Below are 13,740 nucleotides of genomic sequence, written 5' to 3'. Positions count from 1 at the left end.
CATATATTTTTTGTGTTTGTGAAATCATAATCAGTTTGCTATCAAATAGTTAAGAAAAGAACTAAGTAAGAACTTAGATTATGAGAATTTGGTGAAAACATTATTTAAATACAAGGAAAAAGACTATATCTTAGTTTTTAAAGATTATTGTTTTGTTTTCAATAATTTCTATGTTTTAAAATGATTTTTACATTTATTTTATTTACATTTTTTTTTAAGAAAAACTTTCAATTTCAATTTCGCCTTAAGCCCCCGTAAATCTGGGCACGGCACTGGCTGGAGGGATCGTAGGCAGCGAAAAGGTGTGCCATTGGAACGGAAACAGACGGAGGAGACAACATCACATAAGGAGAAACGGCAGGAGGAGGAAAGAGAGAGGGAGACGGAGGCGGAGTGAGCGACGACCAAAGATTGTGAGGGTGGAGAGAGAGAAAGACAAGGCGGAGACGGAGGAGACCAGAAAAGAGATTTTTGTAAAAAAAATTATTAATAATAAATCTAAATGCTTTTGCCATTTTTTTGTCTTCCAAACAGCAAGATTTTCAAACTGCCACGTCATCGATACAGAGAAGGTTATATTGCGGGTGACTTTTAAGATTGCAGTATTGACTTGCATTTATTTGAGCTGGAGGATTTTGTTGCAAAAAAAATTACTTGGAGGGTTTTTTTGCACAAAACCCTATAGTAAACTATAAATATAATTGGTGACTGTGTTCTGTTCATACTGTTCAAGAGTCAATATGTAGTGTAATGGCTTCAAGGACATTTTTTATGGAACGTCCTACTAGCACCTTAGACCATGAATTCAATTAATATAATAAAACACTTTCCGCTTCAAATTCTTTAGTTTGTAGAATACAAAAGCAATTAATTAAGAAAGAAAGTAAAAGAAAAATGATATAATTATTTCATATTCCGAAAATAAAAGGCACTATTTATAATTAAATGAATAGATATGTTTTACTCTATTGTTTTTTTTTTTGTTGCAAATAGTTGAAAAAGTATTCTAATCAAACCAAAATTTTTTAATTATTAGTTTGAACCACAATTTTATATTTTTTGAGACTATATAAAAGATTTGTAAGGTGATGTGTTCTAATGCAACGAAAAAGACTAAGGCAATGAATGAAGAGATTAGAAGTGTGTATTTCAAAGCACCTTTTTGTGAAACTTATTTTAGACACCAATCAGCAAAATAATTGCAATTTGTGTTTTTCTAAAAAAAAAAAAAAATTGTTAGTTGCGGTTTTCTAGGTTTCATGTTAGTTGTGGACCGCACTAACTACCTGTTACTGCCTATACCCTGCGTTATTTGAAAAACGCATACATAATATTTTTTTAACATATACTCTCTCTTTTTTAAAATATAAAATATTTTGAGTAAATCATGCAGATTAAAAAATGATCAATTTAAAAAAGTTTAACCAATCACAAACAATACTGCATAATATAAAGTATTAAACTAATCTAAAAGTTATAGAAAAACTTGAAAATATCTTATATTATGAAACAAAAAAACTTCTCTAAACATCTTATATTATGAAATGGAGGGAGTAACTTTTTTTTCCTTGTGTGTGATTAAACTGTTTCTTGTCTTTTACGTGTAATTTTAACATATAACTTATGTTGAATAAATAAAATTAAAAAACTTACACATATTTTATTAAACAAAAATTTTATGTGTCTTTTCTTTCTTTTTTTTCTCGTTCAAATAGTTTTAGAATGTACTTTCAAATTTTTTTTTTTTTATCTTTAAAAAAAATTTCAAAATGTAATATATAAAGTAATTTTAGTAGTATGCATATATAAGTAATTTTAATATTGTTGAATATTATGAACCGCAATTTTTTTCACCAATCAAATATTATACCGCACCGCTTATTTTGTTTAAACCGCACTTGTCTTGTAAATATATTTCTCTTGCATGATTCGCAGTTGAACCGTACCGCACTAATAAATTATATGTCCCGCACAACCAAATACACTGTTACCATTTGGACCCTAAATAACCCTACTTTGATTTTTTTTTACTCGAGAGTAAAATTACAGAATTTCAATTAGTTTATTAAATCATGTAGAGATAGATGAGAATATATGACGCATTGATGTAAGCGTTTGTTGATGCAATCATTTGGCTCAAACATATTTTTCTATTAATTATGAAAGATTGGTATTTTTATTTCTTATATCAGTGATTTTAAAACTAAAATTATTTATTTCTTTTTTTGGCTCACGAATCAACTCTTAATAATATTTTATTTTTCAAAAGTGATGATAAAACTAAAAAATAAAGTGCTTTAAGTTATTTTGCACTGACTTTAAAGTTTAAACTAAATAAATAAGTACGAAAACTTACATTCATTATTGAAATTGATAATTACGTATGATACAAAGAAAAATGCGGTATTTTGCTTTATTTGTAAAGTGAGTGGTCCAAAAAACCCAAAGTTACATATCGGTCTTATAAGAAATTTTTTTGGGGTGAGCCTAAGAATTATCTATCTTATAATAAACTTTCTAAATTAAAAAAAAAGCTCTCAGTGGTCAAAGTATTCATCGAATCTCCTATATTATTGCACTTGCAGCTAGAAAATTTGTATGAACACGACATTATATTTAGTAATAAAAATTTGCCCATACGTACAATGCTACATTATCTTCTTGCATTCTTCTTACTTAAAAGCCCTGTTTTAGAAATTGCTAGGCGCTAGTTGGGTAATCTGGATGGGCCTAGCGCCTAACAAGAAAATCGGAGATTGAACGGAGATTAATCGGAAACTAGTTTTAGGGTTATTTTATTAAATTAATAGTAAATTAAAAATACATAGTACTAAATATATGTATAATTCTGTTTATGTGAAAAGAAAAATATCAAGTAAAATATAAACCTAACGTATTGTCTTTAAAATTACGGTAAACACATAAAAATGTAATTTTAAGAAAAAATTTATGATTTTAATTAAAAGTTTGTACATTAGTTATTGTAAAACATCATAAACTCTTAATTTAAATGTTTAAATAACAAAATATATATATTTGATTTATATTTGGCTCCAAAAATAATCGTTATATACAAAAATAAGCGGAAATTAATCGGATTAAATAGTATAATCGGATAATCGATGTTAGACGGGGATTAGTCATTAATCAAGGTGGAGTTGGTGGACCCAACGATTTTACGGAACGTAATCGATGCTAGGCGGAGATTTTTAAAACAAGAGTTCAAACAGCTTCTCTATATTATTATTTGTATTATTTTTAAAATATATAAATGTATACGCACGCCGATGTTTTGAGAGCATCATATTCCGCCGGATGACTTATTAAAATTGGTGTACTGAAAAGAGATTCATTTGCTTAGTGACGTTGACAACGTAACATAAAGTAATCAACTTATTTTGGACCCCCTATTTTTTTTATTTTTTTTGATAACTCAAGGTAAATACTCAGATTTATGGAGAGATCTGAAATTAATTCCTGGAGAGAAGGTATCCCATGGGTATGGTCCCTTCAGATTTTCAAATGGACAGTAAGCAATGGGCCCATACCCATGTGGCAAAAAGGATAAAACTAGCAATTATGCGCTTGGGAAGAATTGATCCCTGACCTGGAATCCAAGATAATATATATATATATATATATATATATATAGCTTCTATATATATATTTTTGTTTTTCACGAAATAGTCACCATCGTAAACTTATGAAAATCAGCTAATAGAGAAGAAGAGAAGAAAAAATGTTGATTAGAAGTTTTGCCGCCAATATTTCTAGAGCCTAAACAGAAGATTTTTAAGAGATTTAGGGTCTGAAATCATGGATCTAGTCCATCTGGCCGCAGGAGCAAAATCGTCATTTTACAGAGAGATAGAAGAAGCCCTAGGTCATTGGCCCACTATAAATACCAGAGGTCGTTGTTAGAGCTCTGGATCTACTTTTTGGGCAATTAGAAAGAGAAGAGCATTCTTTTCGTATTAACTACGCTTAGCTCCTTAATTGTCATTTCCTGTAAACCCTTACTTTAATTCTACGTTAATAAGAAAACCAGTCCTGATTCATCCCCATTAAAACTCGTTTTATTTATATTATCGGTTTAACACATCAACAAACAAGACTTAAAAATTATGCATGTTGAACAATATCTTATGAGGGTTAAGGTATATTATATCTCTAGTTTTTGATTAGTATTTAATTTTGGAAAATAGCCGTCAAAGATCAGATATATATATAAAATGCGTTCCTGCGAAGATATTCGATAAAATTGGAACGATAAAGAAATAGAAAATACATGTAACATCATGAAAAGGAAACTGTGTCGTTAATAAGTAATGTAATAAAAAGGTAATAATACTCGATCAGTGCATATTTAATTATAAGAGAGAATAGTATGATTATCCCATATTAAAGATTCAAATATATTTCTTGTATAAATAAAAAGGATTAAAATAATATTTATAAATTAAAGGAGTTTATAAATATTTTTCATGTGAATAAAAGAGTCTAAAAAGAAATTTGTGATAAAATGATGCAAAAATAATACGTTTAATCAAATTAAATAAACCAAAGTTTACGAATTTTTGATATATTAAGGAATGTAGACTAAACCAAATAATATTTTCATTTGATAGATGCGGAAAAGAGACTTCATTTCTTTGTAGTGAGTCAATATCTTCATTTTATGATACACACCAGCATATGCATATTTGAACTTATTTTCCACTTTACTCCTTGTGCAAGAATCTGCTTATCCACTATGTAGACTAGCGGAGATATGAGTTTCCAAAAGTGCTAAGATACAAACTTTATAATATGGCCAATATTAATCATCATTCCTCATAATCGAGCTAACTCTTATAAATTTGTCTTATTACAAATTTTAAAATTACACTCAAAACTTCATCAAATCTTCTTTTCATAGTATCCATTGATCGTTGATATCTTTTAGCAATACTTTAGATAGTTTTATCCTTACCAACTTTTAAAAACATTCTAAAGAAAGATTTGTTAGAATGCTTACATTGTTGATATGAAAAATGCATGAACTATAGAACATGACATTATCTTATACCTCGATTTTGTATGGTGGATCAACCTCTTGGTAGTAAGCATTCTAACAATTCTACATCATCATCATCATCCAACATCTATTTAAGCATCTGCAAAACAAAAGATCTCCAAAAACCACATAAGAATTTTTTGTAAGTAACCAAAAGTTTTTGTAAAAAAAATCATAAACCAAATATATGTAAGAAATATTCAAGTCATAACATTTCATAACCATGCAAAAATATTCAAATTACAATATTTATAATAAAAAATCACATAAAGTCATAGACCAAATATACATAACAAAATAAAAATCAAACAACTGATATATAAACAAAAACTCATTTGAGCTTATGAAATATTATAATATTATAATTTGAACTTAAAATTTGTAACAAAGCGCATTGTATCATTATGTAAACAATATTCTTCCCAATTGGCTTATTTAAGCTGATCTGTTTCCAATTGTTGACAAAATAATATATATATATATATATATATATATTAAAAAAACAAAAGGCTAAGTTTTCAACAAACCGAGACTAGTTGTGAATTGTGATGGCCTAATGACGGAAATTGCAAAGCCATTACACATGACATAACTTAATTCAAACAATACAAAGAATGTATAACTTAAAATATTTTAGATTTTCCAAATGTACATTTGTATCGTTTATATATGTTATAGTAACTCAATCAGTTACTTCCAAATGGCAAAACATATAAATATGTAAATCAATTTATCATAAAACACATTGTAGATACAGAAAAAGAAATAAATAATCAATCAACTTGAACTTTCTGGTTATAATAAAATCTTCCACATGTATAAGTTATCAATATCAAAATTTTCTTATCCCATGCTTCAATTTTGAAATTTTTTAGAATAAATTTGTCAAAAATGGGGAGAGATTCTGTTCATACCCTCTTTTGCAAAAAAATAAATTCAATACAATGCTCCTTTTTGTCTTTCTCACAAAACAAGGCATGAATTCAAGTTTTTTTTTTTTTTTAAATCGTTTCTAACCTATCTTTTTCTTTTTAATTTTAATATAGTAATATACTCTCTTTATACCATTTTATAAAATATTTTTGATTTTCCTTTCTTTCATTTTACTAAATTTCTTGTAGAATTTTATGAAAATTTTAAATATATTTAGTATTTTGTTATCAGTTAATTTTATATGATTGTATGATTGGTTTATACTTTTATGAAGAAAAATTTATATGTGCCTTTTTATCCAAAGCATCTTATCAAATGGGAGAAAGAGAACATAATTTTCAATTTAGTTCTGCAAATTTTAAATAAGATCGATAATTGATATGTAATTATAAACATGTGAATTATTATTGTGCATCTAATGTGCATATGTTCCATCATTTCATCTTCTTTTGTCTTATACATTCACCAACTTTACAACACATACAATAAAAATTAACGATTTTACATACAGCATGACATAAAATTTGTTTTATTATAAGACATTAATTTACAGTAGTTAATTCTAACTCTATTTCAAGATATATTTTGCTTACAACGCTTGATCATTTGACACAATTTTACCAATAATTTACAGGAATTAACATGTTATAGATATAAAATCAAATGAATGTAATGTAAAAGTAAAATTTATCAACCAATAAACCAAGGAGATTTTACTTCCATCTATTTTATTTTAAATTCCTAAACCTTGTATAAAACTATTATGTTTTGGTCAACCAATACACCAAATGGCTCAGCTTCATATGTATTCCATTATAAATGCTAGATTGGCAGACTGCTTATACCTTAAAAATATCTTACATTTCATAATTTTATAACAACAGTAAAAAATATTTAAGGAGTATAATAAAGAACAAATATTATTTTTGCATTGAAAAAAAGAATATGAAGCAGAAAAAATGGGCTGATACATTGTTTAGTATGAAAATAAAATACTAGTGCTTTCTTATTACTTATTAAAAATTACTTGGACTTAGAAAATTCAATTTTGAAATAAACAATTGATAATAGTTTGAAGAAAATCATAGGAAATTTAATATTATAACCTTATTAACATAAATATAAAATTAAATGTTATAATTTATTAATTTTGGTGTAAATGATGTCGTCTAGTTCTTCAATAAACTAGTTTTTTTTTTGAATTAATATTTGAGAGGTGCTCATATAAGAAAAAGTTTTAGTTTTTTTTATCATAATAAAATGAAGGTATATTTTTTTCATAACAATAAAATGAAAGTTGCAAAGATGTTAAATTGGCGGAAGAGAAAACTGTGAAAAGGAAGAAGAAGAAAAAGAAAAAAAATCCCGACAGGGACTTGTGCATTAGATCGTGATCTTTTGAAACATTCACATTTTTGATTTGTAAACTTTTAGATCTTTAAAAATTGGAGTGTCGTTGTTTTATCCAACACGAAGCCGTGCACTTATTAACTTTTGTAAACCTGGTTATAAACAAATATCTTCATGGCAGTTATACGTTGGGGTCTCATTCGACTTAAACTCTATTTATGATTGTCATATTTGGAACCAAGTTACTGGTCATTCTCAATAACAAATGTTAAAATTACGTGGCTTGTCTGATTGATGAACAGAACAAATAGTTCTAGAAACCTGTTTAGGCTAAAATTGTAATATCTACAAGACTGCAAGTAAGAACTACATTTGTTTTCCCAAAATAATTTGACTACTACATAATAGTTCAAATATAATGCTAACACTTTGGTCATCTGAAAGACAAATAGACAGAAGAGTTTTAGAAAAACATAAAGACACTAGAAACTAGAGTCTAGTTCTACAAAACACATAACAATTATGAAGTCATTTATCCCTGCTTTCACCAGTTGCAAACTCCAACGAGAAAATTTTGTTTTCATCATCTTCATAAAATAAAAAAGTCTCACGATTAGCCATATCTTGCTTGAGATGTTGAATTGATGCTTTATATAAGGGAGACCACATTCTTATACCAGGCAGAGAGTGTAGACTCTTCATACCTCGAAACTGACTACAACTAATCTCAGGGTGGCTCTCTATTAGTTGGTTCTTGTGGGCAAGAATCTTATCTCGTGACTGACCACTATCCCTAATCACTTCTGCTACAATTTCTTCTTATTGTACAGACCTTAATCTTTTTTTACTACCCCTTGACCTATTTGAAGATGAAGGACCATTACCAATATTGGAATATGAGGGTCCATTACCAATATTGCTAGAAGGGATTTGCCTTGATTCAACATCATCATCAACAGAATCAGCATCTTGTGTAGGAGGGTTTTAACTTGATTCAACATCAACACCAAGATCATCATCTTGATGCTCTTCACCTTGCTGAGCAGTCGAACCCTCAGCTCCACTGATATGACTGTACCAAAGAGTTTTTTTAAATCAAATCCACATTTGCCACTGGTTTATCTCTTATTTTCCTTGCCCCAGACCATTCCTAAAAGCAAAAAAAAAAGAAAAAAAGAAAAAAAAAACTCGGAAATTATAGAAGAAGCTTAAAGATGAGAACCACAAAAGAATCTCTACCTTACACCGCTCGTTCCACCATTCCTCAGACATGTTTATACTCCCATTTGAATGATAACCAAGTCCAGTTCTGTTGTGAGTAAGTTTTTTGAAAGATTCATACTCTGCTTCTTGCAAGTAGTAAATTTGATCCCAATTTTTTTTCCAAGATTGTATTTCCCATATGCATCATAAAACTTATCTATGATGGACTTTCTCCCAACATCATTCAAATTCTGTTTTCCTATATTTTCTTTAAGCTTCTCATCAATTCTTAGTTGGAGATAGAAACGGATTTGCTCATCACTGGACGTGAGATTCTTAGTTCATACAAACATATATATATATATTAATAAATCAATCTAAACTACATAAATGCATTGAGTAAAATATAAGTTTAGAGGGGAAGAAACTCACCCCAGTGCCATGGATAGTTGTCATTGGTGTTTCTCTTAAGAAGTGCGTTGAACAAGTTCTATATATATCCTACACATAAAAAGAAAAAAATATGATCATCAAACCATAGATACAACAACATACTCCAGGAAAAAAGAAACAGAAAAATCACAAAGCTAAGCAAGGATACATCATGAATCTTCGAGACTAAACTGTGTTTCAATATATTAGTACTAAGCATAACCCATAACACATTCAAGTATTCAAAATAATTATCAATATTTTACTCCATAGAAAAGCATACACAATTACAAAAGCAACCAAAACTTTGACTATATTATAGGCTTCACAATTTGAACATATGATGACACAAACCTGCAAGTTAAACTCTTCACAATAACACAATTCTTTTTTCGTATAAACCCATGATCAAACCAGCCTACTGATTCTCTGAAACATTTCCATCAAACATGTGGTTGGCATCAACAGTTACAAGCTCTAGACTCATCAAAACCACTCAACTGTTAATTCCTAAACCACTTGTAATTATTCCAATTGGAACTAATTTCAAAACTCAGAAGAAGTATTTAAACCATAATTCTCAAATCATTACACTAAGAACAAAAATTGAAGTATAGCAACGAACAGATTTCTATGCAAACACCAACCAAATTAATCCGATGGGAAACAAAAGTCGACGAGATCGAAACTGTGAGAGAGAACTTACCAGGAGGAGTCGATATAGAGAGAACAAAGCTATGAGAAAACGAAAGCGACGAGAGAACAAATAGGCATGACCAACCATAATCTAACCGTAACCGTACGACGGACCATAACCAAACTGTTTCTAAATCATAACCGGACCTAACCGTAACACCGTAAAAATAAATTAGTTATGATTAGGAAAATATTAACTGTAACTGTTAGTAACTGTAACCGTAGGTTAACCGTACAATTAAATTTGAAAAAGTATAATTATAAAAAATAACTAGATTTCGTCAAATATGGTAATCATCTAATAACTCTAAACGTATATAACCGTAACTGAACCGCAATAACCTTAATCATGGTCGTGTCTAAGAACAAACATTGAAATAAGGTTTTTGGTTTGATATAATCCTTTGATTTCAGTAAGAGTATTCAAATTTTGGCTGAATCAGCTCCAGCTGACTGCAATAATCAAACTCAGCCAAGATTTCCATCCAATAATGAGTTTAAAAAAAGAGTTTTTTTTTAACAATTCTACCACATGTGTAATATTGTAGTTTCCAAAATACCACATCTCAAAACTCTTTTCTAAAATACCATAAGAATTGAATAAAATGACTATAGTATCCATAACCAAAAACTAAACAGAAATATTTATTATTTTATGGGTAAAATTAATCTGTAGCCCCGGAGAAAAAAAATATTAAGTCTGTACCATCCATGATCTAAAAATTAGTTATATTTTTGCACGTTTAGTTAGTTTTACTTTTAACCCCCTACATACCTAAACAATATTGTGTCGCAGCTATAGAGGCATTAAATGCTGCAATATCTTATAAAATCTAATGTTGCAGTTTAATGCACCGAGTATTAATAAATCTTCCGCCGCCTGGCACATAGGGACACATAGGGACGAGCAAAATTTTGTAAAAATGAAATGATTGTATTAGATATTATTTGCTTCGTTGGGATACCCTAAGTATTCAGCTGGCTATTTATTACCGCAATAGATTGTTGGGTACTCATACAAACAGAAAGACTAAGACCCAGAAGATATTACGAAGCTTGGTGAAGAAACAGATAAACACCCAGAGAATTAAAGTGTAAGGTGGGTATTAACTGCGACGCCTCTATGTTTTTTTGTCGTGTACAACTTTATCGCGAGTTTGTATTGTAACATATAACTATGGTAGGGCCGCGCTAACTAGTTTACTCTCCATATGTTGTTATAGGTGATTGATGACATTGATTGTACGACTGGTTCAAGGGGGGTGGAAAAGAGATGGGCAAGGCAATTATGAACACGTATCCACTCCCGAAGGTTACTTCTTAGCTGTCTGGCTCCACGAAACCGATGGATTTGCAAAGGTTGTCAGTTCGGTTAAAGAACGGATGGATCTAAGAGCGGAGGACAAGATCGAGTTGACATACCAGTGGCCGCATTGGATGATGGGCCTTGACTGGAAACGCACCCACCCAATCCAGATCCAGAATGATGAAGATACGAATCTATTCATGGCAATACGAGCAGATCTGGAAGAAGTACATCTCCGCGTGAAGGTTATCGAAGCAGGAAAGAGAAGAGACGAACCGAATTACCGCAACCCTTTGGATGTGGGTCCATTTACGACAAGAGAGATATCTGATAAGTATTGGAATACCGCAGAAACAAGAGCGGTATGGGACAACGCGTTACTGAATATGTTAACACATAACAATTTAGTTACAGGGTACGACGACATGGCCTACGGATTTTAACCAATACATCGGGGATACACACTATGGATTTGGACAGCCAACCATCCCTCGTTATCAAGGAATACAGATCAACGCAGAGGAACCACATGAATCTGCTACCGATCATAGCGCCGATAAAATTGACGGATCCGGAACGGTCACAACATCGAAGGGGAAAGAAAAGATGGTTGCGAATGATCCCAATGGTACTGCGGAATTCGAAGCATGGCTCAAACAATACCAGTCGGAGATGTCGAGGGAAATAAACGCAACACAGATCAGTCTCGATGGTGTACCATTAGGGACAGATCAACAGACAGCGGATGGCAAGAGGACGGCTAGGGGGCTGCAATTTGGGGTCCCGGTGCAACCTACTACAGAGGAAGATGACCGCTTACGTCTAAGCCTATCAGGTGGTGTTAGAGTAGCTGCTAACCCGCCAGATATCCTAACAGTCTCGTCGACAAGATCCTCTGATGCTACGCCAACTACGCCGACCACATAACCATCAAGCGAGACATTCTCAGTTGTGGACCTGGAAGATGACATAGGTAAAAGGAGTACTCCAATATTTGGACTTACACATCTAACACTTCTGATTCTTACTGACTAAGTGATGTATTAATAGGTGATGAAACTAGGGTAGACCATTCCAATGATGTGGGAGTACACCTCGGTATAGCCCCAGCGTCGGCTACACATGGTACCTTTCCTGAGAATGCCAATGAATGTGTGACCAGTGACCACATGGAGATAGGCGTAAAGACGAATTGTGAGTTCGGAAACTCCAGCAGGTATTTGGTATTAATTAGAGACTCTTGTACCGACTTTGTTGCGTGACAGTGACGCACCACCATATTTTGATGATCCGGGTGAAGAAGGTATACAATCATTATCGCAACAATTCATTGTAATGTTATGAAACTCGTTACATGATAACATATGGTTTAACAAGTACTTTGTGTGTGTTGTTTGTAATGTCCAGACCTACTAAACAGGGCGTTAAAGGATGCTGATTATGAAGGCGACGAAATATTCGTGGGGAGGATATTCAAAAACAAGGAAGACTATACCACCAAAATGGCAATCCACGCAATACGTCAAAAGTTCCATTTTATCCACTCAAAATCATGCACGCTGAAAGTGTTGGTTGTGTGTGTTAGTCACACTTGTCCATGGCGTGTATTTGCACATAAAATGGATGACAGCGAGCGTTTTGAAATTAGAAGCATCACTCAGCAACACACCTGCAGTGTTAACGCTAGAGGTGACTTCCACAAACAAGCAACAACTGCGGTTATTGGAAGGCTGATGAAGACACAGTATGTCGTCGTCGGTAGGGGACCGCGGCCAAATGAACTCCGGAAAATGCTTCGCCAAGAGTTCAGCCTGAATGTATCATATTGGAAGGCACGGAGGGCGAGGGAAATTGCGATGGACAATGCCATGGGATCAGCCATAGGAAGCTTCGCATTGGTTCAACCATATTTCCAGCTGCTCTTACAAACAAATCCAAACTCAAACGTATCCCTTGAAACGAAATTGGATAGCAATGGAGTTGATCGGTTTAAATATCTCTTCCTGTCACTACACGCATCAATCCAGGGATACACGTACATGAGGAAGGTAATTGTCATAGATGTTACACACCTACGAGGCCAATATGGAGGCTGTCTCCTTGCTGCAAGCGCCCAGGATGCAAACTTCCAGGTGTTTCCTCTTGCCTTCGCGATAGTGAACAGCAAAAACGACGATGCCTGGACGTGGTTCTTACGCAAGATGACGGAAGTTGTGCCAGACGAAGCAGACCTCGTGTTTGTGTCGGACAGGCACTCTTCCATATACGCAAGTATACGTCAGGTACGAAGTTTGTTTGCCACTTGTTTACCCCATTAACTAACATGTTAGTGTTAATACTGAGTGGCTATAGAGTTAATGTTAATGTTATCACAATATCCCCGTTAACACATAGTTTCGGTACCGTTGTCAGCCCATTAGGTAGCAAGTGTTAATCTGAATTAAAATTATCTGATAGTTTGTAACATGTTATGATAGAACTGGTATTCGGTATCTGAGTTAGACATAGGCCAGCTTGACTAGAATAGGTTCTACGTTGTTAGAGCCTAGTAATTTTATCAGATAACCAAAGTATTGCTTCACCCACTTGATACCATATGTAAACATATACTCTTTTGATTAGTAAGGAACTTGTTATTGTATACTTATAAAACGCATTGTTAATAATTATGTTATCAAAATTATGTTTAGCCTATTCGCAGTATATTTCCATATATTGCGGCAGCCTCAATATTGTTACTGGGTAACATATATTTGCTTGGTTA

The 13,740-nt window shown here is 32.1% G+C and overlaps 1 protein-coding gene across 1 annotated transcript; it reads left to right on the top strand.

Annotated features, from left to right (window-relative positions):
• Positions 12,596–13,498, top strand: LOC104728250. The gene is made up of 2 exons (XM_010447262.1): positions 12,596–13,258; positions 13,454–13,498. The coding sequence occupies exons 1-2, from the start codon at positions 12,596–12,598 to the stop codon at positions 13,496–13,498; spliced, it is 708 nt and encodes a 235-aa protein (XP_010445564.1).

The sequence above is a fragment of the Camelina sativa genome, chromosome 11 (genome assembly GCF_000633955.1).
Source record: "Camelina sativa cultivar DH55 chromosome 11, Cs, whole genome shotgun sequence".
Taxonomy (NCBI): domain Eukaryota; kingdom Viridiplantae; phylum Streptophyta; class Magnoliopsida; order Brassicales; family Brassicaceae; genus Camelina; species Camelina sativa.
This window is presented reverse-complemented; position numbering and strand designations above follow the sequence as displayed.

Bases quoted from the DNA above. Each gene is read 5' to 3' on its own strand.
- LOC104728250 (XM_010447262.1), top strand. From the start codon at position 12,596: ATGGATGACAGCGAGCGTTTTGAAATTAGAAGCATCACTCAGCAACAC. The intron at 13,259-13,453 runs GTACGAAGTTTG...ATGTTATGATAG, and splicing joins TATACGCAAGTATACGTCAG to AACTGGTATTCGGTATCTGA.